General features: G+C 50.1%; 2 protein-coding genes across 6 annotated transcripts in view; one reads left to right on the top strand and one right to left on the bottom strand.

The window, feature by feature from the left end:
• The first annotated feature begins 358 nt into the window (after window positions 1–358).
• Window positions 359–19,453, top strand: NCOA5 (nuclear receptor coactivator 5). Of its 3 annotated transcripts, XM_038158672.1 has the most exons (10): window positions 359–559; window positions 3,469–3,655; window positions 4,147–4,254; window positions 8,201–8,267; window positions 11,695–12,054; window positions 12,306–12,397; window positions 12,522–12,648; window positions 14,591–14,790; window positions 16,736–17,059; window positions 17,468–19,453. In XM_038158672.1, exons 2-10 carry the CDS (start codon window positions 3,493–3,495, stop codon window positions 18,121–18,123), a joined length of 2,097 nt encoding a protein of 698 aa, XP_038014600.1. In that variant the 5' UTR covers window positions 359–559; window positions 3,469–3,492; the 3' UTR covers window positions 18,124–19,453. The 3 variants fall into 3 exon arrangements, with proteins under 3 accessions (XP_038014600.1, XP_038014601.1, XP_038014602.1); XM_038158673.1 differs by lacking the exons at window positions 3,469–3,655; window positions 4,147–4,254; XM_038158674.1 differs by lacking the exons at window positions 3,469–3,655; window positions 4,147–4,254; window positions 8,201–8,267.
• A 609-nt stretch (window positions 19,454–20,062) lies between these two features.
• Window positions 20,063–24,851, bottom strand: part of SLC12A5 (solute carrier family 12 member 5) — a 31,438-nt gene continuing 26,649 nt past the window's right edge. For 2 of the 3 annotated variants that reach the window (XM_038158671.1, XM_038158669.1), the window contains exon 26: window positions 20,063–24,796. In XM_038158671.1, coding sequence (XP_038014599.1) covers window positions 24,705–24,796 — 92 coding nt within the window. In that variant the 3' untranslated portion in view covers window positions 20,063–24,704. The remainder of the gene's footprint in view (window positions 24,797–24,851) is intronic. The other variant, XM_038158670.1, reaches the window with a different exon arrangement.

Here is a 24,851-nt window from a genome sequence, read left to right on the forward strand (position 1 = left end):
CACCGGTCCCGGTGCCGTTCCAAAGCCCCATCCGATCCCTGTCTGACCTCGACCCCTACTCCTGTCACAACCTGACCCTGATCCCGATCCCACTCCCTGTCCCAGTCTGACCCCGATCCCGGTCCCTGTCACAACCTGATCCCGATCCTGGTCCCTGTCACTGTTTGATCCCAATCCCAGTCCCTGTCACTGTTTGATCCCGATCCCGGTCCCTGTCCCAGTCTGATCCCGATCCCGATCGCGATTCCGCCGCCTCCCCCGCGCGAGGTCCGATAGCGCCACCCAGCGGCCGCCTGGCCTCCTCGGCACTACAACTCCCGGCCTGCCTTGCAGCGCCGTACCGCGGGGTACGCCGGGAGCCGGGGCAAGCGGCCTTTGCCTCGGCAGGCATGGCGGTACGCTGCCGCGCCGTAAAGTGCGCTACATCGCCATAGCGACCGTGCTTCCCCCCCCCTCCCCCTCCTCCTCTTTGCGACGGCGCCGTGCGGTGGTGGCGGGTGGCGCCTTTGTCCTGGCGGCGGCGGCCTGACGGGGCACCGGGACCGGGCCGGGAGCGGCGGTGAGTCTGCGGGTCCGCGGCCGCGGAGCGCCCGAGCGACAGGCTTACGGCAGCGAGCCCCGCGGAGGGCCCGGCCCCTCCCGGCTCTCGGCTGAGGCCGGGCCGGGCGTGCCTCGCGGCCTGCGGGCGGGCCGCGCCTCCGCCTGGCGTCCGGGCCGCGCGGGATCGCCGGGGTTCGATGGGGCTGCTCCGCACCCCCGGAGTAGCCGGTGTGCGGGGTGAGCGGCGCTGGCAGCGCCCAGGCCCGGCCGGAGGCAGGGGAAGCGCGGGTGGGAGCGGCGGCCGGCGGGGAAGCGCCCGGCCGGGGGGTCCCTCCCCGCTGCCCCGGGAGCTGCGGCGGGCCCGCGGTGAGCGGGGCCCGGGGCGCGGGCGCGGCGGGAGGAAGGCGGAGGCGCTGCCGGGTTACCGTGTGGGCGGCACCGCGTGTGCCCAGGTGCGGGGCGCCGGGACGGGCGGTGCCAGCGCTGCCCCCGAGGGCCCTTTGGGGAGAGCACGGGGCTGCTCCGAGGGCAGCTCCGCTCCTCGGCACCGCTGCCTTCCGTGCCCGCTGTTTGTGCTTCGCCCCCAACTTCAAGGGGACTTGTGTCGTGTTTCGCTGGTGGCAAATGAGTTGCAATATCCCGCTCCAGCAGCCTTGCTTCCTTGAAGCTGTAGCGTTATCAATAAACAACTCTGATTTTATATATAAGATTTTTAGAGAGGTGTGGCTTGAATTGATTTCCAGAGGATTTGTTGGCTCGTGAGGTGCCGTGGGCTGTCCTGTGGTAGGACCCACGGTTACTGCGCGGGGAATTGGCACCTTTAAAGTGTCCCAGTGCCTCTCTGGCTGCATTCGTACAAGACTTAATGTGGGAATTCACCTGATGTGGCGTGCCCAGAGGTGGGACAACATTCAATTATTCTGGTCTTATGATCACTAAATGGCCCTTAACTATGTAATCTGCTGCGTGGAAAATGATAAGAGGCAGTGAATTACCTTAGATGAGACTTCTGATTTACTGATTGTGTTGAAGTGGGGAAATAGTTCTCTCTCTTAACGTGGAAAGTTCTTGCAGCCTTCCTCAGACACCCCCTGCTATCCCCACCCCTAAGGAGCACGAAAGGGAATTTCTTACAGCTTTTTATCCTGAAAGTGAGGTATCCTGCCAGCAGCTACAGGCCTGTTTGACACCTGTTTGCTGTGTGTGCCTGTGTACTGCATCCTGCTCCGAATGGGAACTTGGGCTAGATGGTGCCTTCCATGTTCTATTGCCTCTTACTCATTTTTGAGGGAATTTTGAAAGCTTCTCTACCCTCAACTGATGAGAACTTGAGCTGCAGTAGTGGAATAGAAGTCCAATGCTTTCGTGGAAATAAAAGGGATTTGGTACTTCTCATGGCGAAGATAAAACTCTGTCTATGTGTGTGAACAAACCTGCAGGGGGACTGGGGCAAATGTGATAGAGAAGATTAATCTTGTTGGATTTTGGTTTGGCTGTTGGGTTTTGTTTTCCTCACCCCGGTTCTGGTGTTTTATTTTAAAAAGTTGATTAGACAGGGAAGTGTTCTCTGCCCCCCATCTCTGCAGGATTTCCTGAAAAGGGGCAAGAGTGATGCAAATATGAAGTTGATTGATCTTTAAAGGCTAAATAAACACTTTTTTTTGTCTCAGATCTGGAGTAGATGCATTTTTCATGCCAGTTAAGTGTTGCAAAAGTATTCACATAGAGTCATCTTATCTATTTTGACATTTGGTTTATTCATTTAGAGATGACTTCTAAATTGTATTTACTCCAGTCTGCTATTAGGGAGTATCTTGGTTGTAGGCATTGCATGATCAAAAAGAGAAGTTTCTGTTGTTACACTCAATTTCATCATCTTTCTTTTCCCAAGCTTCGTGCATGTTACAAACAGAAAATCCCATCCTGCATTCCTGTAGGTGAATGTTTAGGAAGTGGAACAACTTTATTAAATAATTTTCAAACTTTTAAGTTCACCTTGAAAGTTTCAGTGTTATTAATTTCTTTAAGCTTTATCTAATGGTGGATTTTAATCCAGAAAGTCTGAATACTGGGGATGGTGTTTTTTGTTAGCCTTGGCAGTGTTTATTATGTTGTTATTTTTTTGCTGGGGTGGTTTTTTTTGTTTGTTTGGGTGAGTTTGTGCAGTGAATGTTGCTGACTGCTCCAGCTGTGTGCAGGGGTGTGGGCTAAGGGAATGTGCTTTTCCTGCATGGGGGAGGTGAGGAAGGGTGCAGCATTTACCTGGGGGTGGTTGAATTCCCAGCTGTGGACCCGCCTGCTGTGGGAGCTGACATCTCCATGGGGACAGGGCTGTGCTGTGTGACAGAGGTGCAGATAAGGACCTGTGCGTTCTGGCATTGGAAAGCTGAGATCTCACATGTAGTGAAGTGATCCAGGTGTGCTCACTTAGGAGTATTTCAGCACCATTTCCTTATTCCTCATTCCAAACCCTACTGGAACGTTTGGGTGCTGTTATGCAATGTTGCAATGAGTGTTTCCTTTCAGCTTATTAAAATATTGCATAAATTTCAATATTTCTTATCAGTGGATTGAAGAACTAGATGTGACAACAATGGGCATGTTGAAAAGCTTAAAGTTAAGGAGTTTTAGTGGAAAATTAGTTTTATTTGTATCTCAGTTTGAAGTCAAACCATTAAAACCTATCTGCAAAATAATAAGGTTTGCTGCCTTTCAGTATTACAGAAAAGCTCAACCAGAATGCTGCAGTGAGTGTTTTTGCCTGACCTCTGTGTCCCTCGTATTAAGATTTCTCTGGAGTGAAGTTTGCGTCAAGCAGACCCAGTTGGCTTCTAGTCTGCAAAGCTGTTAAGTTTAATCTTGTTCCAGTTTAATTTTGATGTCATGGATTGAAATTATATGCATGGCCGTTTTTTTTTTTTTGCGAAGAGTTGGATTTGGAACGAAAGCAAAATGGCTCGAGGACGCAAGAGCAATAGCATCAAACAGAGCGACTTCACTAACAGCACCAACCCTCAGGATTTAGAGAGAAGACTTTTTGTCGGCAATTTGCCCACAGACCACATGACTCGTGAAGAAATGGAAGAGATATTTTCAAAATATGGCAAAATCAGGGGTTAGTATATTATCTTATGCCTTTTTGTGGCAGGGATTTCAGGGAGAAATATTGCTTCATGCTTGTCAAATGCTATTTGATGATGATGAGAGGAGTGACCAATGTTGTTCCTAAATAGTGACCTTTTAATGATAATTTTCTCTGCTGCATTTTGTCTGGAAAAGCGATTCCTTCAGTACAGCTCAAACGCAATGCAAATATATCAGCTATGCTTTAGCTTTTAGGGTCGCTGTGTGATGTCACAATACTCTTTCATAGCCTCTTAATCAAATCTTGGTCACTTCACGGGCTGCATTTTGGTCACTGCCTTGTCAGAAGGAACTCGATCAGAGTCTTTGAGCTCTGCACTTTGATCCTGGTGGATTTTATTTTCCCAGGAAGCTTGCAGAGTGGTTTCTGGGTAGAGCGCAGCTGGTGGGGTTAGCGATGTGTGTGTGGGTCAGCACTGTCCGTGGTTGTAACCGGTCTTGCCCTGCTGTTAACTCTTGCAGCCCTCAGCATGTACCATGGCTATGGGTTCGTGCAGTATGACCGTCTAGAAGATGTCCAGGCCGCTCTGGACGGTGAGAAGGGTCGCCTTTATAAAGGGTATAGATTAGGTAAGGAAACTGCTCCTCGCTCTCCTGACCCCAGCATGCGTTCGGGAGAAAGGCTGCTGTTGTTTTAAAGCCCTCCTCAAAGGTCACAGTGTGACACTTGTCTGGCCTTAGTCTCAATCAATTTCAACAGGATGTATTTGCCTCCTGAGTTCCTGCTGTATGCTTCACCTGCATTGTGATTCACCTTGCTGCCTGGGTCTTACCCCGAATTTTTCTGTGGTAGTGTTTGGAAAGCTCTGTTAGCCTTAAGAATAGAGAAGAAACTGTGCAGCAAGTGAGCCCTGGAAAGGGATCGTTGAAACGTCCAGCACAGAATTTAATAACATTTGTAAACCAAAACTGGGCTTCATCTTGACGTGCTCAAAGGAATTGGTGACAGTGCTTGGTGGCTGGTTGGCTAAGTAAACTTAGCTGGGATTTTTGCACAAGTGGAGCCAGCCTTTAAGCAGTGCTATAAATACTGGGTGCTTTAAAAAGGATATTTTCATAAAGATGAAGATAATTCTGCTAAATGTGCTGAGAGGAGACTTAAATGGACATGAATGGTTAGAAATCCACGAGTAATCTTTTAAATGCAAGGCAAAAAATTACTTTCAAAGTAAGCCTATGATAATTTGAAGAAAAACAGTGTGACTTTAAAAAGAATGACAGGAGGAATAAATAGTAACCTGTGGGAAGGTGTATGTGCAGTAACAAATAGGAGCCTGAAGATGGAAATGAAGGCAAATAGACAAGAAGGGTAGAAGGATACAAGAAGAAATGATGTCCAGCATTACCCAAGTGTAGAGACTTAAATAGGAACAACTTTGGCTGTTTTAAAAGCTAAGGGTAACTGACTGGCAATGATAAAATTTCTAACAGAGAAGACCAGTTAATGTTTCTGCTGTCTGTTTTTGAAGAGGCAGGAGATGTGTTTAATGTAATTTCCATTTCAGTAGCAAAACCAAAAAGGTAAAACTGCAGCTACCAAATCTAGAACTCTCAAAAGAATTAACGTCAGTGAGGCTCAGTGAACTACTGACCTGCCTAGTCTGTTCCTGGTGTTTTTCCACAAGCCTTGGAAAACTAGGGAGTTTCCAGGGAGCTGGTGGAGTGCTGCAGGTGAGCCAGTAGGCAGGGTAAATGGGATGAGCCTGCCATCAGAGCCTGGGAACAAAGGGATTCTTTCACCTGGCACTGATGAGAAGGCAATTGATTAATGCCCATCAAAATAAATCCTGTCTTAGTTACTCTTAGGGTGCTTTAAGCTGTAGGGCTGGAAGCAGCAGTGTTAGTGTACAGATTGCTGTAAGGTGTTTGACTTATAAGAAAGGAGAACAGTTAAAAACAACAGGGTTAAATGGATTTCAAGGGAATCTAGAATGGAGTAGATGTAACATGATGGAATTTCTCAGTGCTTTGAATGGTGGTCTAGAAAAACTGAGTCCTGGCCATACAGGGCTTTTATAAGTGACTTGGAGAAAAAAACATATTTTTAAAAATGGATGAAATAAAGAAGATTGAGTCACTGATTGTGAAAGGACCTGGACTTCCTATCCTGGATGCAGACAGACCTGAGCTTTAAGTGAAGCTGACAGGGAAGGTCTGCACCCAGCCAGAGTGCTTGGGGCATCCTTGGCTGTGCAAAACACAGGTGTGCAAGCAGAGAGGTTTTGGTACATGTGGGATTTTGCTGCTGGAAGAGTGCTCAGTTTTGGTATGCCTGGTTCAAAAAGGATAATACTGAATTGGAAAAGCTTTGAAAAAACCTGACAGAGATTTAGAATCAAAGAACAAACCCAAGCAGAAATCTCAAGAGAAAGGAGTGATGTGATCTCTGTTACAGACAGACCTGGGGATCAGGGAGTTTTAGTGTAGTAGGCATAAGTGTGACAGTGCCTTAAATGTGAATAAAGACTTTTCTCTAACAGCAGAGTAATTGGCTTCTGGAGTAATTTATTGGATCTGTGGTGGTTTCTGTGCTCTGAAGACTTTTAAATTGGAATTGGATGTTTTGCTAAAAGATAAGCACTAGTTCAGTGCCACTGCTGCACTTGAGATAGATGGATTCCAGAAACTCCTGTCACCTGTGTTTGTTCAGTAGGTTACACTGTGTGATTACAGTGGCCCTGTCATCTCAAAATCCTACAGGACAGAAGACTTTTTATTTGGGTGTTTTTTCCCCCGAAGTTTTGTCAGTGTTCAAATACTTAACTTGTAAATGCTGTTGGCATTAAATAAAATGTTACTAATCGTGTTTGTTTTGCACAAGAGAAGGATCCCTGTGAAAGTATTTTTTTTTCTTCTAGTAAAATATTTTTGTGGAGATCTAAATACTTTTTTTTTTTTTTATTTGAAAGAAATGTATGATACCGAGTGTAAAAATCATAATAGGTTTCTTCAATGGCATCTTAAAACAGAAAATAAAAATAATCTTAAACCAAAGAAAGCAGCTAGTGTCTTGCTTAAAGATAACGCTTGACTTTAAGGGGCAAAATTATCAACTAAAAAACGAATGCAAGGAGAACAGTTACTTCAGTTATGCAGTCTGAGTATTAAATACAATCGTTAATAACACAGGTAAAAAATTTTGGGAGAGTTTAACTTCAATGTAGCATTATACAAGTATTTCCACAAATGCACAGCAGTGTTTTCATATCTTAGTAGTAAAACTACTTAGAGAATAAATGTCCTTCAGGTGTAGTTTGTAACAGTAGACCCTGCAGCTGTGTTTGATCCTGGGGAGATGCTTTGGGGTCGTGTGAGTGGTGTAATGCTGCAGTTGTAGTTAATGTTCAGATTGCACTTGCTTCTCTGCCCCATCTGAGAGGCAACATGCTCCTTGATTGACATCAAGAACAAAAATTAGATCTGATCCCTTAATTACAATTTTAATCTTGAAAATAATGAAGGATAGTTTGAGATGTTGCAAAAGATATTAAGACCGAGTCTGCCTAAAGACATCACGGCATGTTTATATTCTCATGCAAGAGCTTTGAAAGTGGTTAATGCAAATAACTCATCAGAAATGTTAATTGTTGATAGATTCTGGGGGAGCAGAGAGGGCCTAGATTTGGGTTCTTTTCCTTAAAAGGTTCTCATTAAAATGTCCAAAGTCACATTGCTGTTTGCTCTTGCCCTCCTCCAGTGCATTATTTCATCTCCAGTCAGCTGTCACGCGAGGCTTTGAGAACAGTGTGGGTCCCTGCCAGTTCTGGGCAACTGCACTTTTGTGGGTTGAGGACAAGATTCTGCTTCTTCAGCTCTCTTCCTTCTTTGTGTTTCCCTTCATGGTGTTTTTCACAGAGATGCTCAGAAGCCATCCAGATTTCAAATTTCTGATCTGTTGCCTTAGTCTGCATCACGTTAACAATGGTGTTTTGAATGCACCGTGTTGACTTCACAAGGAGCCTGTGCTCCAGGCTCCTGGATCCATTTCTCAGTGGTGAGAGCCGTGCAGTAACGCTGCAGCAGTCTCTTGGAAGGCAGTTGCACGTGCCCCTTTGAGAACCCTTGGATTGTTTCCGACAAGGGTGTCGGCATGCTCCATTGAACAGGACTGGCTGTGAACTTAAGACTGTGCTGGCCATCATTCCTTTCTCAGAGGTTTTCAGACTCTGCTTTTTCTCCTAGAGTCCATGAGTCGCTTTCTGCTCGCTCATAGACTGCAGAAGAAAGAGGTTCTCTTATGGAAGGAAGAGTCTGGATGTAGGCCTGAACATGCAGGGTTAAAACTTCACCCAAGCTGTCCACTCTATTTTGAAGTCAAAGAAATCCATGAAATTTTCATTATGTTGTACTATCTAAACTTAATAAAAAATTGTCAAAGTGACAATGTCTCTCTGCTGAATGGATTTCCTTGCACCATCTGGATGTTGTTGAGCTTAAGTTGCTTTCATTTGAATTGTGCTGATGATCTTTTTTTTGTTTCATAGCATTGAACAGATGGGTTGATTATTCTTTACAGATATTAATAAAGCAGTGGAAAGAAGAAATATGAATAAGGCTTCATCAAGGTCCAGTCCCACACGAAGGTAAAGTACCTGGAAGCAGTGAGTTGTACTAGGAATTCAGGCCTTTGGGGCATGAGCCCAGCGGCCTGTGCTAAATGTCTGTGTCTCTTCCCTACTGCCACCTCCCCAGTCAATCAGTGATGCTCCAGCAGGAAAGTGTCTGCTCCACCTCTGAGAGCCCTTTAGGCTTGGGCACCTTGGCAGGCACAAGGGAAACCTTGTGTCTGCTGCCATTACTGCAGCCCAGCATTCAGTTTTGCAGCACAGGCTGTAAGAGACTTGGGAGGAAGAACACGCTTGATGTTTGCTCCTGCCTCCAAGGACCACAGAAGCCAAGACATATCTAGAGCATGCCGAGGGGCTGCAGCGTTTCTAGCAGAGGATCTTGGGATCTTGCCTCTTCTGATGTTGAAAGCTTCCAATGCCACCGTGAGACTGGAAAAGAGCGCTGGAGCAAAACACAAGACAGAGCAAATGTCCCTTGCACGGTCCTCTCTGCCCATGTGGTTGTGTTATCAGAGCCTGGAGCCAGCCCCCCATGCAGTCACTGTTGTACTCTCCAGCTTCTCCTGGCTTCCCACCCTGCAGTGGGCACAGCACGTTCACCTCTTTCACTTCCTCTGTGTAGGCAGCCACAGGCAAGGGGAAAAGAGATGGATTGGCCTGTCACAGGAAGACAACTTCAGTTTCCTTTCCACAGCATCACTAGGAAGCTCACAAAGACATGCTCCAGTGTTGTTTGGCACAACGTATCCACCCTGTGTGCCTCTGCTGTAAAGCTTTCCATGAAAAAGCATGGTGCTTGTTGGACTTGAAGGTAATCAAGGTGCCATGTCTAGTGTGCTTTATTAGTTTGAACTGTTAAATTACCAAAAATGAGGGAAAAGTGCAACTAGCAAGACATCTACACCAAAAAAAAAAAAAAAAAAAAAAAAAAAAAAAAAGCAGTGAATGAGTAGCTGCAATTCTTGGCACCATCTAGGATTTTTATGCACTGCACTTAACCCTACACAGGGCCAGTTGTGCTTGCAGAGACCAGCATGTGGGCATCAGGCCCAAGAAGTGCTGGAGTTCCTGTGGCAGATGCAGCAAGTCTTGGGCCTGGGGTGTGCTCAGTGCTGGTGGGAGGATCCTGGGAGTATGTGAGCAGCAGGCACTGATGGCACATCTTTGGCCTCGGTGCCACCGATGCTGCAGCACTGCAGGGGTGAGGGGCAGGCATCTGTACCATGAGCATTGATCCTTGGACTGCACTGCCGAGAGACAAGCACAGGCACTGATGCCATGGGCATTGCAACCTCTGTCATCCTGCATGTGTGCAAGAGCAGGTGCCTGTGCTGCAGTCCTGAGGAGCACTGGACGTGACTGGACAGCAGCCAGAGGCTTTGGTGCCGCTGTGACACACACTGGATTTCAGCTGGCACTGCCTACACCGTGGCCCTCACATGTGGTTAGCACCAGGTCCCAAGCAGCACAGCGGGCACAGGTGGCAGTGGGGTCACAGTCATCAAGTCCTGCACATGGCTGTGATGGATGGACTCTGGAGCACGCTGTGGCCTGGGAACAGCAGCTGCCAGTGCTGCACAGCCCCACGCTGCGCCCCACACAGCGGTGCTGGGCCAGCAGGGCCAAGTCCCGAGCAGATGCAGGTGGTGGTGCTGATGCTGCAGGAGCCAGACCATGGTGGCTGAAGTGTGGAAGCAGAAGGTGGAAGCCGTGCCTTTGTGCTGCCCTCAAGCAGGGCAGCCATGCGGGCACGAGAGCTGAGGGGACCTGTGCCACATCTCTACTTCTGTCGCAGTTGTGCGTTGTTCATTCCGGATCTATTTATCTCTGCAGATAATGAATGTGGCCTGTTCTGGTCACCCCCACTCCAGCTGGAATAAATGTCATATGCCAAACAATTCCCCTGCATCTGGTTGTTTTGCTAAATGGTCTCACAGCTATGGAAAGATGAGTTATTCAGTATCCATTAGAGCAAGTCAGAAGTTTCCCCTGAGCTTCCACCATCATTCATTGTAGGTTTTGTGGGAAGGGGGCTATGATGTGTCTCTCACAGGATGTGGTTTCAATGCAGATCACAAACAAAAACTGGATTTATATGTCCAAAAAGCTGAAGGAGTTTACACCTGGCTGTCTGCAAATTCACTATGTCACTTAGAGGAGGAGGCTATGTGTGCTCTTGGTGGCATCTCTAATTTGTCCCAAAATCTGGTTTGTATCTGACATGCAAACAGAGAATGCCAGCACTCTTATGTGTTCCCAGCACAGCTGGGTGTCTGACACCAAAATCCATGCACAGACTGCTCTTCCATCTCATTCCTGTCACTCTGCCTGACACCAAACTTGGGCTCATCTGACTCGTTCTCTCCAGGTGATCTCTGTGTGACTGCACTGCAGTGGATGCAGACTTAGGTTCTGCTTATCTTTCATAAACTAGATTAGGCTGTTTGAGGACTGTAAAAGTCGTGTCAATTATGGGAAATAAAGATTCAAAAAGCTGGGTTTTTTTTTTTCCTGATGGTTGTCACTGTTTTGGGGAAAAAACAGTCCGAACACATCAAGCTCTGTAGTTTCTCTGCAAGATTTTTTTTAATGCTTTGTTTTGGCTACAGTGAAGTTATAGTCTTCTCTGGAAAAGAGAATACAGCCTCGAAAAAATCCTACTGCTTTGGGGAAAAGTAGGAAGACTGGAACATTATTCTTCCTTGCCTCTGAAGACTGCAATATAAAGTCTGAATGAGATGGATCATTCAGATCCAACAGAGAAGCCTTTTGTGGCCACTGAGGATGCAGTGCTGGTTTGGTTTAGTACCCTCTTAACTAGGGCATTATAAACATAAGGCTGGCTTTCTACAGAAGCTATCCCTCAAATCCAGGAGAAGGCCATAGCTGTCTTTGCTTTCTGTCAGCAGCACAAACCCAACTGCAACACGGAACCTGCAATGTCTTTCCTCCTCCTCCTTTTTTAATCACATGCCAGTAACGTTACTTCAAGTGTTCTGCTGTCAGTGATGAGCGAATTTAATGGATCCCTTGAACACTCCTGGCTATTGCATATATGTGGGTATTAGCCTACATCACCTTAAATTCTCCCAAAGAATTTGCCAGACATGATTGATAGATCCTCTATGGCTGATGTTGGAGGTCGGAGGCCTTAAAATGGTGGTTTCTGAAGTGCCTGTTCACTTCATCCACAGGTGCTCTACACTTAGTGCTCCATTAAGGAGCTTTCTGGGTCTTGTTTGTCTGTGCTGAATATTAGAATTAAGAACCTTCTCCAGACTGCTTCAAAAATATGACTTTTGGTCAATGTTTGTTGTTGTGGGGTAAGAGGGAGGATTCAGCTTCTGTGAATGGTGACTTTGGCACCTCAGGTAAGAGATGTAAGGGTAACTTTACTGGTGTTGTCAGCAGGCTAATGGAGTTTCCCTGGTGTTTTCCTCAGAGATCAATATGCCTACGGGGATGGCCGAGATGCCAGGCGTGACCGCTCCCCTCTGCGGGGGAGCCCACGGAGAGACCCCAGAGATGGCAGGGATGGCAGGAACGGGCGAGATGCTAGAGACGCTCGAGACATTCGAGCTAGAGACATGCGTGATGCCAGAGACCACAGGGACCCACGGGACCTGCGAGACCCACGGGATATCAGGGATCCAAGGGACTTGAGGGACCCACGTGATGTTAGAGATCTTCGTGACCCACGGGAGCCACTGTATGATCGATACAGGGATCCGCGGGATATGAGAAATGCACGAGATGTGAGGGATCCACGGGATATGAGAGACCCTCGGGACCCTTTGTACAGGTAAACTCTCCAAGATCCTATTTGCCAAAGTAATGCTTTTATGGCATTTCTGCCACAATTGTTGGAGTGGTATCAGGTGTTTAAGGAAATGACCCTTAGCTGGGGACAGTTGGGTGCTGCTCTGTGTCTTGTGAGGAGCAGATGCGTTCCTCAGAAATTAAACTTGGGGGAGGTCTGGGTGTGATGCTTTGGCCAGAGTCACTGCCTGAGATGGTGCTGCAGGAAACCATTGCTGCTTCTGAATGTTGCAGACGAGACGAATCTTACGACCGTTACCTGCGCCTTGACGACTACTACCGGCGCAAGGACGACTCCTACTACGACCGCTACAAGGAGCCAGACGGTGAGTACCTGCACCACTTCAAAGGGAGGGTGCCGTGTGCCACAGAACCACGGCTGTGGTGCTCTGTGCCCCTCTGAGCAGTTCCGAAGGGTGTCACTCGTCCTGTCCCTGCGGCTCGTTTCAGACCGCCTGAAGCGCGAGGAGCGGCGCCGGGAGGAGCTGTACCGTCAGTACTATGAGGAGATCAAGAGACGGTTTGATGCGGAGAGACCCGTGGATTGTTCTGTGATAGTGGTGAATAAACAGACAAAGTAAGAAAGTAGTTATAATCAGCTTTATTATTGCATGGCTCAAGAGAATGGATTTAAACTCAGTCCTGCCTTGAGGCTGTTTGTCTTACAGGCTGCTCTTGAGGAGTGTGGGTTTAGAGTCCCCAGGAAGCTGCAGCTCCTGTTTTTTTTTCTGGGAATATCTGTTGATGAGATGAGGAAATGTATCTTGTGCTTTGCTTGTATTTCCCCTTTGTAATCTATTGCTATACTTTCTCCTGATACTTTTATACCTACTCTCCATGTAAGCCTATCATTTCAACAGGTTGTATGGGCCTGTACTTGTTTTTCATGGGTAGCATGATATGGAACTTAGGAGTATGTGCCAACCAGGTGACAATACAGAGCAGGGGTCAGGGTGGATTGGGGGTGTTAGTTCAGAGCTCCTGCTGGATTGGCTCCTAGGGCACACACCAGTCATTGCCATTAGTCCAGTGTGCAAGAAATACAAAATCACTGCCGAAAGCAGGTGTAAGTAGTAACCAGGGTGATCTCCTATGGCTGGCTGAGCACTTACTGAGTTCACTCTGTTGGGAACAGGAGGTACACCTGGCACAGTAGTACAGGGTTTCAGCAATGTCACCAGTCTGATGTCTGTATCTTTACAATTAAATATAGTAAAGAATAGTAAATATGTAAATAAATCACAGATCCGGCTTGTAATCTGAGGAAAATGTTTGTCGGGGGAAAGTTAAATCTCTGTCTCCTTCACCCTTCAGAGAAAAGATCAAGAGTTGTTTTTCTTTAACTTGCAGTACGTGTGGGGCAGAAAGAAACAGCTGGCATTTGCCTCATCTGCTGGTAGAAAATGGAGCAGGAAATGGACAGGAGAAGCAGTGAAACTAGAAATAAACTTCTGATGGAGTTGATTACCTATTGGAACAAATCTTGAGAGGAAATTTTAGATCCTTTATCCCCTGGTGGCTAAAATCCTTTGGAAGATATTCTAATAGACCACAAGTTATTGTGCTTTACTCAAGAATTTTTTTTGTGCCAGAGGATCAGCTTACTATCCCAAGAATCATTTTGGTCTGTAACAGCTACAAACCTTAAGAGCTGGAGCCTGTTCATAAACCTTGTATTGAAGCACTGATGTCACGTGCTATAGACCTGTTGAAAGATGACTCCTGAACGCCTTAGATACAGTCATTTGACTTCAAAGCTCTTAAAAAGATGGCTGATGGGGGGACAGTTTTAATCACCATTACAGACTTCACCTCCAAAGACAATAAAATTACCCTCTTTCTTGAGGTGTGGGTGCACGCAGACTGAATTTGTCAGACTTTTTGCAGTCAGTATTGCAGGTTTGGTTCTAAATATAGTAAGCTTAAAAAATCCCTTGGCAATTCAAGCTCAGCCTTGTGAGCTGTGTTTTGTGCTTGGATGGGGAAGTCTGTAGGACAGGGTATGCAGGAGCAGTGGATCCAGAGATGCTGTTTTGGCAGTGGGTTAGAGCAGAAAGCAGCTAGTAGAAAAGAGCAGGCCAATAAGGAATGAAGCACGTGTGAACAGTTGAGATACTGAACAAAGCAGGAGTAAATGAGTTCTATAGGTTGGCTCCTCTGCTCTGTACCCCTTGGACCTCTGCTGGCAGAAATTCCTTCCGCTAATGAATTCAGTTGAAACACATTTATGTGTAAACAAATTTGTAATAGTGTAAATCCCTTTGCAAACACTCTGTTTCTCAGCTCAGCTAAGCTTGGTTTGTAATTTATTTTGGTTGAACTGAAATGACTGATTCAGATCAGAATAAGAGCTTTTATATTGCTATAATGGGATTGCTTTAGTACTGTCCTGGTAAACGTCATGAAGCTGGGCAAGTAATCAGAAAAGGGAATCTGGGATGGTGGAGAGGGTGCAGTGCCAAGGTTTCTGTTCCCGTGTGTGACTGATTTGTTAAACTGCTGGCTTTGCTTTCTCCTAGGGAGTACGCAGAGTCCGTGGGGCGGAAGGTGCGGGACCTGGGCATGGTAGTGGACCTGATCTTCCTGAACACAGAGATGTCACTGACACAAGCCCTGGATGATGTGAGCAGGGGAGGGTCTCCTTTCGCCATTGTCATCACCCAGCAGCATCAAGTTCACCGTTCTTGCACTGTTAACATCATGTTTGGCACCCCACAAGGTACTAAGGTCTCAGCAGGCTGGGAATTGTGGGGTCACTCTGAACTTTTCTTTCAGGCAGAATCACATAGAGCAAAGTTCATACTTGCTGTCACATAAGTAGTTATAAATGACTTGACACCATGTCATAAATGTGAATATCATTATTTAAAAGCTTCAGTAATACTCTGTTTGCCCCTTGTCAAAAGGAACGTCTTATTCCTGCCAGGAGGGAATCTCAGCTGTGTTCCTGGCTCCTAACACTGCCAGCCTTTGCAGTGTTAGGGCAAGTCATGGACCCCAGAGCTGCACTGCTCTGGGAGATCTCTGAGTAATACCAGCCCAACCTCGCTCTATCACTTGTTGCTCTCAGAAAGAGCGTGTTGGGAATGTGGCAAATTAAAGGACAGATTTTAAAATCAAATGTGATTTAATAAGGATTTGGTAATGGTAGAGATTTGATAATGAAACTGGGAAGAGTTATGAAAAGATAAAACTACAAAGTGTTACGAAAAGATAGATTTACAAAGTGTTTGGGTATACAGGCTCCACCTTCTTAGCACCTTTACACTTGTCACATCACTTTCCATCACAAGGTGTGACTTGGTTGTTGCATGAGAGTGGGTGTAGATACTAAAAATGCCTTCTCAGAATGTGATTGGGGAAAGCAGCTGTTGCTCTGATTGTAGGCCTGTTCATGTAGTCTTATCAACACAGGTGACTGGTTTGACCACAACTGAGCTTTCAAAGGTTATTTCTCCCTTACTGTGTTCCCAAGTAATGTTCTGTGAGTTCATCTGAGAGAGGAAACCTCTGAGTGCACAGCCAGTGCTTGATGTGTGCTCACTGACTGGAGAAGCCCAGTTTCTTTTAACATCAGCTGCAGATGTGATAGGAGAGCTCCCTCATTCCCTGCAGACACACAGCTCACACGCACTGTCACTGAGCTTCCCACTACCCTTGGTTTTAATTCTCAACTTCTTTGGTTTAACACCTGTTAAACCTTTGGCAGGAGGCCAAAGCTTCTTTTCTTCACTGGATCTGCTAGTGTATCAGATGTGATGGGAACCCCAGTCATTAGCTCATCCACAGCTCATTCCAGAGATTAGCTATGGTCACTTCAGCTACTCCTGGCCACCTTTGCATGCATGTTTGTTTCAGGGAACTCTTTCACAGTTTGTGCAAAGCCTAATGTTAAAATGAACCCAAGTTTCCCATTAGGAGGAAAAGGCTTGCAGGAATGTTCTGCAGGTGTTAAAAGGACCCTGCCCAGAGCTGTGGGCACTTTTGGGAAGGTAAAGGCTCTTTTGATCTCCTGGTTTAAATCTGTGTTCAGGTCACTGTTCATGTGTGTGCTTTGTGAGTTGGAAATAATTACCTCAAAACCCACCATTGAAATTGCCTGTTACTCATTTTATTACAGAAGAATTTGATTGTTGCTTGTTGCCTCAAGAGTGGTGAATGTGAGCAGCCATGTGACACTGAGCCAGTGCTGCTCCCTCCCCAGCTGCATGTGCACATGAGATGTTAAGGCACTGGCAGCACAGAAACAAACCTGTTCCCATGGCTGTCCTCCTCTGGGAAGCATACAGCCTTCAGAGGGCAAGTTTTGGATCTGTCCCAGGGTTTAGCAGTAAAATGACTGGGACCATCATCTTGGAGAGCTGAGGATTTATGCGAGAGGTAGAGGGAGCTGCTTTCCTTTTAACTGGTGAGAGACAAGAAAGACATTTCTGGGCTGAGCCCTCAGCCGTGGAAGGAAAGGCTGGCCTTGCTGGCTGATAGCCGTGAGCCTTCTGTTGGCTTTGAAAATGTAATTGTTGCCGTGTGCCTGGGAACTTCCCAAGTCTGCACTCACACTCCCTGAGCGGTGCTTGCTGCTGACTGGGCTGTGCTGGCAGGCGGGAGGAACAGCAGCTCCATCGGGGTCACTTTGGGTCACTCAGAGCATTTCTTCCTTTGTGCAGAGCACCGCAACATGCCCCAGGCTGATGCCATGGTGCTGGTGGCAAGGAATTACGAGCGCTACAAGACAGAGTCCCGGGAGAAGGAGCGGGAGGAGATCGCCCGGCAGGCTGCCAAGATGGCAGACGAAGCTATTCTGCAGGAGCGGGAGCGCCCACCCCCCATGGAGGAGGGTGTCAGAGGAGGTCACCCTCCCGGGATCCAGACTCTCTTCAACCTGCTGGCAGACAATCGCTATGTGACTGCTGAGGAGATAGATAAAGTCATTAATTACCTGAGAGACCGGAAGGAACGGTTGCTGCGGGGCAGCTCTGAATCTCTGCAGGGTAAGTCCCACAGCCCCAGACAGGCTTTACTGTGTGGTTTGTGGTCCTCAGGGCTGGGACAGGAAAAGAGTCCTGGGACTGCGGAGGAGTTCGGGAGCATAATATCCTCATGTAGTGCCTCATTTTACTGAGATGGATGTGTCGTTGCATGCCGTGAGACAATTCAGAGTATTCATGTGGAAGACCTTTTATGCTGGATTCTCTTAGGGCAACAGCAGGACTGCCATAACTGGTTGGGCTGCTACACTCAGTTCTCTAGAGCGGTTTGGGTTCCCAGAGCTGTGCAGCTGTGATCTGAGGGAGGATGTTCACTGCTGCCATGTCTTTGGTAGCTGTTTCATTCGTTTTCTTTAGGTGTCTCTTCAAGAGCATTTGCAGAGCTGTAACCACCTTTCCTTTCTTTCCCAGCACCCATGTCAAGACAACCTTTGGGGGCGCCTTCAGGATCATCACTGGGTAGTCAGTCCAACCTTCCAAGCTCTCAGGCTCATCAGAGTTCACAGCCTCTGGTCTCTACTCCTTCTGTTCCAGTGTCCTCGTCTACTCCTCAGCAGGAGCTTCAAGCAAAAATCCTCAGTCTCTTCAACAGCGGGGCGGCGGCGGCGGCAGCTGCTGTGGCAAACAGCGGTCCTGCGGCCTCCGCGGGCTCTTCGGGCAGCACTCCCAACCAGAACTTTGCTAACCTGGCTGGCGGGCAGCCCCGGCCAGCACAGATGAATGCTGGAAATTTAAACCAGGCTCAGCAGAGATTGCAGACTCCAAACACGCAGCTTCCTGCTCTCCCGGGCCCTTCGAGAAACGCTGGTCCCAGACCTGGAGCTCCTCCACAGCCTCAGCCGCTCTATGGTCAGCACCAAACCCGCCTCCCTGCGCCTGGCAATGTGCCCACCCAAAGGCCAGTGTCTTCTGGTATCAACTTTGACAACCCCAGTGTACAGAAAGCCTTGGACACCCTTATCCAGAGTGGTCCTGCACTCTCCCACCTCGTGAGCCAAACCGTGGCCCAGGGGCGAGCGGGGTCCTCAGCCCAGCAACCGATGGGTGCCTACCAGCGACACTATTAGAGCTGAGCTGTTGGACCCATTCCCCTTCCCTTTGCCATTCCATACTTATAGCTGTTAAAGAATTCTCCCATCCTTGCCCAGGGACAGATGCCCTGGACATGCATGTCCTCTCCACTCTGGCGAGAGCATACCCCCTGCAGCATTGCTGCCAACGGTTGCTGGCGCTGCCCTCCCTCTCCTTGGTCTGGTTAGCAATGTTTGGAGCAGAATGCTCAGTTTTCTCCACGGCACGATGTGCTGAACTGTGTTGGATCATTGGTTGTCTTGTCCCATCCCAGAAGCTGCCGCAGCATCAGCCCTGCTGCATTTTCCTTACTCCCAGCACCTGGTGCACCTTCCCATTGAGGTGCAGTCTAGGCTCACCAATTGGTCTTGGTGTAGCTTTGTATCATCAGTTTTGATGAATTAGGGGACTGAACAGAGCAGCAAACTGACTGGCCTTGGACACCCACCAATGTGGAATGAGCACTATTTTTCTTTGGATTTCTTTTTTTTTAATATTTTTTCCCCCTTTTAATAGCGTATAAGCCATTTGGAAAGTCCAGTGATAGTGCTGGCAGCCAAAATCATGAAGCACATGCCTGATCACTGCTCAGTAACCAGGACTGTGCAGTCTGTCTGCAGCTGGCCCGCCCTGTCCAGGCAGAGAGGCCGGTGTTCCTGACACTCACAGAGACTGGCAGCTGTGGGCTGAGCACACATCTGCAACACAAGAACTTCCAGCCAAGGCAGAGATTTCAAACGGTCTGTCAATTTTCCTACCGTGAGTAATCAGTGTTAAGATCAGCCTGGTAAATTTGGTGTGTAAATTTCCTTTTCTTACAGTCTTTGGCACAGTTGTTGGTGTAGCTTAGCTGCACCACACTGATGTGCTGCTGGCTCTCCCTGGGAACGCCTGTCACCAGGTATTGGAGGCAGTGCTGCTCTATCAGACCCTCTTGCTGTTGATGGATGTTTGGTCCATCTGAGGAGGAGAGGTTAATACCATAATTTTAAAGATGTTAATACCATAATTTTAAATGTTTTCTCAACACTTGGGTAGCTGCAGCGGACAGTGGAGTGGTAAATCAGGCAGTGATTCGTCACCGTGTTTTTACTGGGAACATACTTTGATACCAGAACACAAAACATCACTTAGCTGTGTGGTCCTTCCCGTCATGGCCTTCTTGGAGTCTGTGGGCTTCCTGCAGGGAACTGTGAGATACTAAGAAAGCAGTGGATTGAAGCAGAGGATTTTCTTTGTCCCAGGTGGTTTGTGTTGTAGCATTTCTTTTATCTCTGTGCTGTTAACAAGAGGACATTACTTTCTAATAAAAGTCAGATAAATTTCTTGTTGCGTTTTTTGACACTTGAGCACTCTCAGAATACATCCTTTCACTGTGTTTGCTGTTACTCTCCTCTCCTGGATAAGCTGTGCTGGCAGCTTCACACTGGATGTGTGTGGACCTCACAGGTCCTGACTCTTGCACAGCACTGGGGTGGCCTCAGGAAGATGTGGTGTGGCACAGCCAATGTGAGGACTCCAAAACCTCTCTGGTGACAGTGGTGGGAGGGACAGGTCCAGGTCAGTGTCACAAGCCAGCATGAGGTCAGGGCTGCACGTCCCTGTGCCTTCAGCACTGGTGTCCCATGGCTTTGCGCTACATCACCCCCCAGGCTGAGTCTGGACAGCAGTGTGTCTGTCTGCTGTCTCTGCTCCTGTTAGATCCCTTTCTCCACCCCTACAATCCTGCAGCCAGGTAGAGCACTTTTGGTGGGGTGACCAGAAATCTTTGTGAGGTGAAATGTGGGAACTGCATCCCTTTGGAGAGGCTGTTCCTCTCCTTGTGCTTTGCTTCCTGTGCAATCTGCACCCTGTCAGGGCTTGCTCCAAGTTATGGAAGTGGTTCAGAATAGCTGTGGAGACCTGGAAGCGAGTGAAAAGTCCCCGTGCAAGTAGTGAAGGGTGTAATAAAATCATTTATTGCATTTTGTGCAGACAGGAGTCTAGAAAAATGAATACAGGTAAAGCAGTAAAGCAGTAACAGGGAGCATTCAACAGCTGAGGAGCCACTCCTCCATGAACACCTGCACAGAGAACACGGGGTCTGCACCGAGGCGGCCTAATGCACAACACTGAAACACACACAGAAATTAAATGCAAGCCTATTGGGTTGTTTTTTTTTTTGGTTTGCAACCTGTTTTATTTACAAGGTTTTAAACTTAATTGCATTGCTCTGCACACAGATTCTCTAAAACACAAAGCATTCTAGGTCACTACATGTCTATTGAAATATTGCACTCGAATAAAAGTCACTTGAATGGACAGAGAACATCTAGCTACAGTGATTAAAAGAGTATTGATGAACCGACTTTGTGATAACATTCATAACAAATATATTGCACATGTAGCACAGAAAGTGTTGTAACCAGCAGATCTCAGACCTTTCGGTCTTTCTGCTAGTTTTTAGTCCTGCTACACAGAGGAGGGTCTTGACTCTTCTAGTGCAACTCTTGCCCTTGTGCAATCTCTTGTCCTTCTTGTCCAGCCACGGACCAGCATCTGCCCAGGCTGGATGCTCCCGTCCCTGCTGCCCTGTGGCTTGCTGCCTGTGTTGCGTGGTGGCCACAGCAACCTGAGCTGCCCTCCACAGTGACCTGAGCTGCCCACTGCCACTCAGGGGCCAGGACTGCTTGGCCCTCTTGCAGCAGGGACTGGAGCACGTGCCACCAGCGCTGTGTGCTGGCCGAACGCTCCCTGCCTGCTGTGGCCACGCTCCAGCCCACCCTCCCGTGGGTTGTGCTGCTCAGTGCTGCTCCGGCAGCAGCCTGCCTGTAAAACAAACTGGGGGGTCAAGACCTTCCTGACTGGAACAAAAACCGGACCGTGTCTGCGCATGTGCCAAGGAGGAACTTGCATGTGTACCAGAGGAGGACACTGTCTTCACCACGGTGGAGCGGCAGAAGGGTGCTCCATGGGGAAACTGAACACTCACAGAGGCCAAACGTGCAGGGCTGGGTTTGTAAACTAACATGCAGTGCTGTCTGCTAAAACTGGCCCTCTCCAGCCGACGGCGAGGGGACACGCTGTGGAAACCAGCTCCTGTCTTGCCACAGCCAAACTGCCTGGCAGGGGTGTGGGAGCAGCCCTGACTCTGTCCAGAGCTGTGCCCCTGCTCTTGCTGAAGGATGGGGAAGGAGAATGCTTTTGTTCAGCAGTAGTGATGGAAAGGAATGGCCTTCCTACTCCCTGGGGGAGCTGGGGCCATGGTTTGCCGTCAGGGTGAAGTGATGCTGAGGGGAATGGGATCCACTGGTGATGCTGGGGGGGATGAAGCAAACCTGTCAGAAGTGTGCCCTGGCTGCTCTCAGCACTGCTCTGCAAATGTCATTCCTGGCTGCCCTGTACCTGCAGCCAGTGGAGGACCTCTCACCTGGCACTGTGAGGGTGGCTGCTGTCAGCAGGCTCAGCAGAGGCTGTGCCCAACCTGTCCCTGCCCTCTGCCCTGTGCCATGTGCCAGGGCAGGAGGGGACCGTGCTCGCTACCTCAGGCCCAGCAGCACAGGGGGCAGCAGCCAAGCTGCAATTAGAGGGCAACTGCAGGGAGTGAGTGGCATCTTGTGAAGAGGCAGAGCAGCTGGCAAGTGCTCGAGGCCCAACAACATGGTGCTAACACATGAGCTGTGTGGGCAGGCTGCTGTGCCTCCCCCGCTGCTGCTGAAGCGCCTCAAATAATTTTGGGAGGCTGGAAACAGCCCGCAAGCTTGTGTGTGGTGGTAAAGGACCAGCTCCGAGGGGCAGAGCAGCTAGCACTGGCAAATGCTGGTTCCCATGGGCTGCCCTTCCCAAAACTAAAGGAACTTGTCACTTGCAGACCCCTACCTGCTCTTCTCACAGCTCCTGGGCTGCTGAGGCAGCAGCAGGACCGGAAAGTGCTACCCTGTGCATCTGCACCACTCGTCAGCCCTGAGCTCCTGTGCTGAAGCCAGGTCTCATCCCAGCCTGACAGTCCCCCTGAAAATGCTGAGCTCCCCATGCCTATGGGAGCAGCTTCCACAGCAGCGTCTGTGACACAGACCTGCAGCCACACAGGCCGCCGAGCTACCCTGGCAGAAAGTCTGGCTGTGACTGGGACTGCTCCTGGAGAGAAGGGAGGCACTTCGGGAGTGATGGAAATGTAGGAGCAAGGTATGAGCAGGCACAGATGTGCAGCTGGGGCTTGGTTTTGGTCTAGGAGTGCGTCCAAGTAGTATCTTACAACAACAAAAAAAATAATCCAACATCAAAAAACCCACTGCTTTCTATCCAAGCATCCCCAAATAGCTTTGGCCTGGACCTGGAGTAGAGGAGCTCTGAAAGGGGGCAGGGGCTGGAGCGGCCGGTGCAGGGTGGGGTTTCCTGTTCTCAGGGAGGCAGGAGCCAAGGCTGGCAGGGGGTCGGGTGGGCAGGGAGCTGGGAGCAGTCAGGGCTGCCTGTGCCAGGCCGGAGGCAGCTGCTGCCCGGATGGACACCCGCAGGCACGCTGCAGCAGCACCCGCTCCCCCTGCCCCTGCTCAGTGCAGAGCAGCACTGGGGAGCGTCTGGAGGGGCTCAGGGGGCGAGTGCTCCAGCACAGGGGCTCAGCTCTGGCCAGGGACAAAGTGCTGCCCCAGGGCCCAGGCTGGCACAAAGCCGCCAGCGCTGCCGGGAGAGGGCAACTCTTAGCAGGCTGCACTTTGAGTGGAAGCTCAAATCTGCTGTGAAACAAGTTCAGAAAAGTCTGTGACTTCTTTTCCCTGAAAACTCTTAAGAAGCTAAATTGAGAAGAGAATAAACCTGCGACCTGGCCCTTTCCCAGGGGCTGCTGGTGGCCGAGGAAGGCTGCAGCCTCCACCACCACTCTGGAGCGCTCAGTGCGACGGATGGGCTCCTGGTTTGTGCAGGAGCAGCCCGGCTCAGCTCCCCGTCCCTGCGGCCTGGTGCTAGCAGAGCCCTGCATCTCTCAGAATAGATATAGATCTCTATATATAGACTTCATCTGGTTCTATTAACATAAATATGATCACTTTAAAAATACACGTACTGTATTATGTACACTATGTACATGGGGCTGGGGCGGGCGCCAGCGGCACCCTGCTGCCCTCGCACCGCTTCCTGCGTGGTTCCTGGAACCGTTCACATTTGTTAAAAGCGCCTCAGTTTCTCTTCTGCGAGAGATGCTGGGGAGGGAGGGCGGGGGTTGGGGACGGCGGGGGCGACCCTGCAGCTGCTGCCAAAGATAAGAGGTGTTTGATCTGCCCCGGGGGGCTCTGCGGCTGTGGCGTGGCTGGTGCCGGGGCTGCCCTGGCCAGCCGGGTGAGGGAGTGTCAACATGCCGGGGGGACAGTGGGACCCCTATAGCCCTCCCCCTCACTGTGACGTCTTGCTGGTCAGATCAGCAAACAGCCTTTGCATATGTTAAAAATACACACAGATCCAGACTGTCCTACAGCCCCCGGCAGCATCTGCGACTGCCTGGGGCCGCGGCCAGGGCTGGGTTAGCAGCAAAGCCCTGGGGAGCAGCAGGGAGCGCAGCGGGGCACAGGGGGGACCCAGACACATGTGCGGGTGCTGGGCCCTGAGAGCCCCCAGTTTAGTGCGGCGGGGGAGCAGGGTGGGGGTCCGGGACACCCCTGTGCCAGGCCAGAGCAGGCACCGGTGCCTCGGGGGTCCCCAGCTCACGCTCACATGACAGAGCCCCTGCGCGGCCCCCGACACCGCGGCTCCACGCCGCGACTGCTGCGCAAGCACCCGGACAGCGTCGGGAAGAGACAGCCTGGGGTCAGCCGGGGGGACAGGGAGCACCCCCAACCACCCCAGCTGGGGCTCCTGCCCTCATGGCTTTGCTGTGCTCCAGCACCTGACCCCGCACAGCCGCCCCCCACCCTCCGCCTCCTCCAAACCATCGTGCTGCATCTCCACAAGCTCAGCCCGCGGGCTCCAGCGACGGCGGCGCCGAGGCAGCGGCGAGGCGGGGCTGGCCGGGCCCGGGGCGCTGAGGGGCAGCGGGGCAGCAGCGCCGAGGGAGGCGGCCCCGGGAGCTGCCGGAGCAGGGGACGGGAGCGTCCGGCCAGGGCGGCGCGGTGCGGGCCTCTCTCCTCTCGCAGCGCCTCGCAGGGAGGCGCGGTGCGGGCACAGGGCACGGGGCGCGGGCCCGTCCGGCCGAGTCTGTGCAGGGGGAGCAGCACGCTGGGGCCAAGGTCCGTCTCGGCACAGCCGCCCTCCGGCCCGGCACGGGCTGCGGCGGCAGTGCTGGGGCTGGCGGCGGGGCTGGCCCTGCCAGGGCGGGCGGTGGCGGCAGCGCCGAGCTCTGGTGCTCAGTCCGCGGTTCACTGTATATATTTATATATAAACAAGGACAGCAGTGCTGTGGTGTTGCAATGAGGAACAGCTGCTCTGGTGCTGGATGCTCCCGGAAGATCTGGTGCTGCAGTTCGAATGGAGAGATCAGGGGCACGGCCAAAGCCAGGAGAAGGTTCTGCGCACCGGCTGCCATCCGGCCTTCCCTCCTCCCCTCCGGGAGCGCGGTGCAAAGGGGTGGCGGGGCTCTCAGTGTGCAGACAAACCTCTCTCGCGCCGTCTTTCAGGAGTAGATGGTGATGACCTCCCGGCCCCCACCACGCACCAGGAGCACTCTGTCCAGATGCTCCGTCAGCACCTCCAGGAACTCCATGTCTGCACAGCTGTCAAGGAGGGCAAACTTCACACTTGGGGAACATGGGGACAGCCC

This window comes from Motacilla alba, chromosome 20 (assembly GCF_015832195.1).
Source record: "Motacilla alba alba isolate MOTALB_02 chromosome 20, Motacilla_alba_V1.0_pri, whole genome shotgun sequence".
In the NCBI taxonomy this organism is placed as follows: domain Eukaryota; kingdom Metazoa; phylum Chordata; class Aves; order Passeriformes; family Motacillidae; genus Motacilla; species Motacilla alba.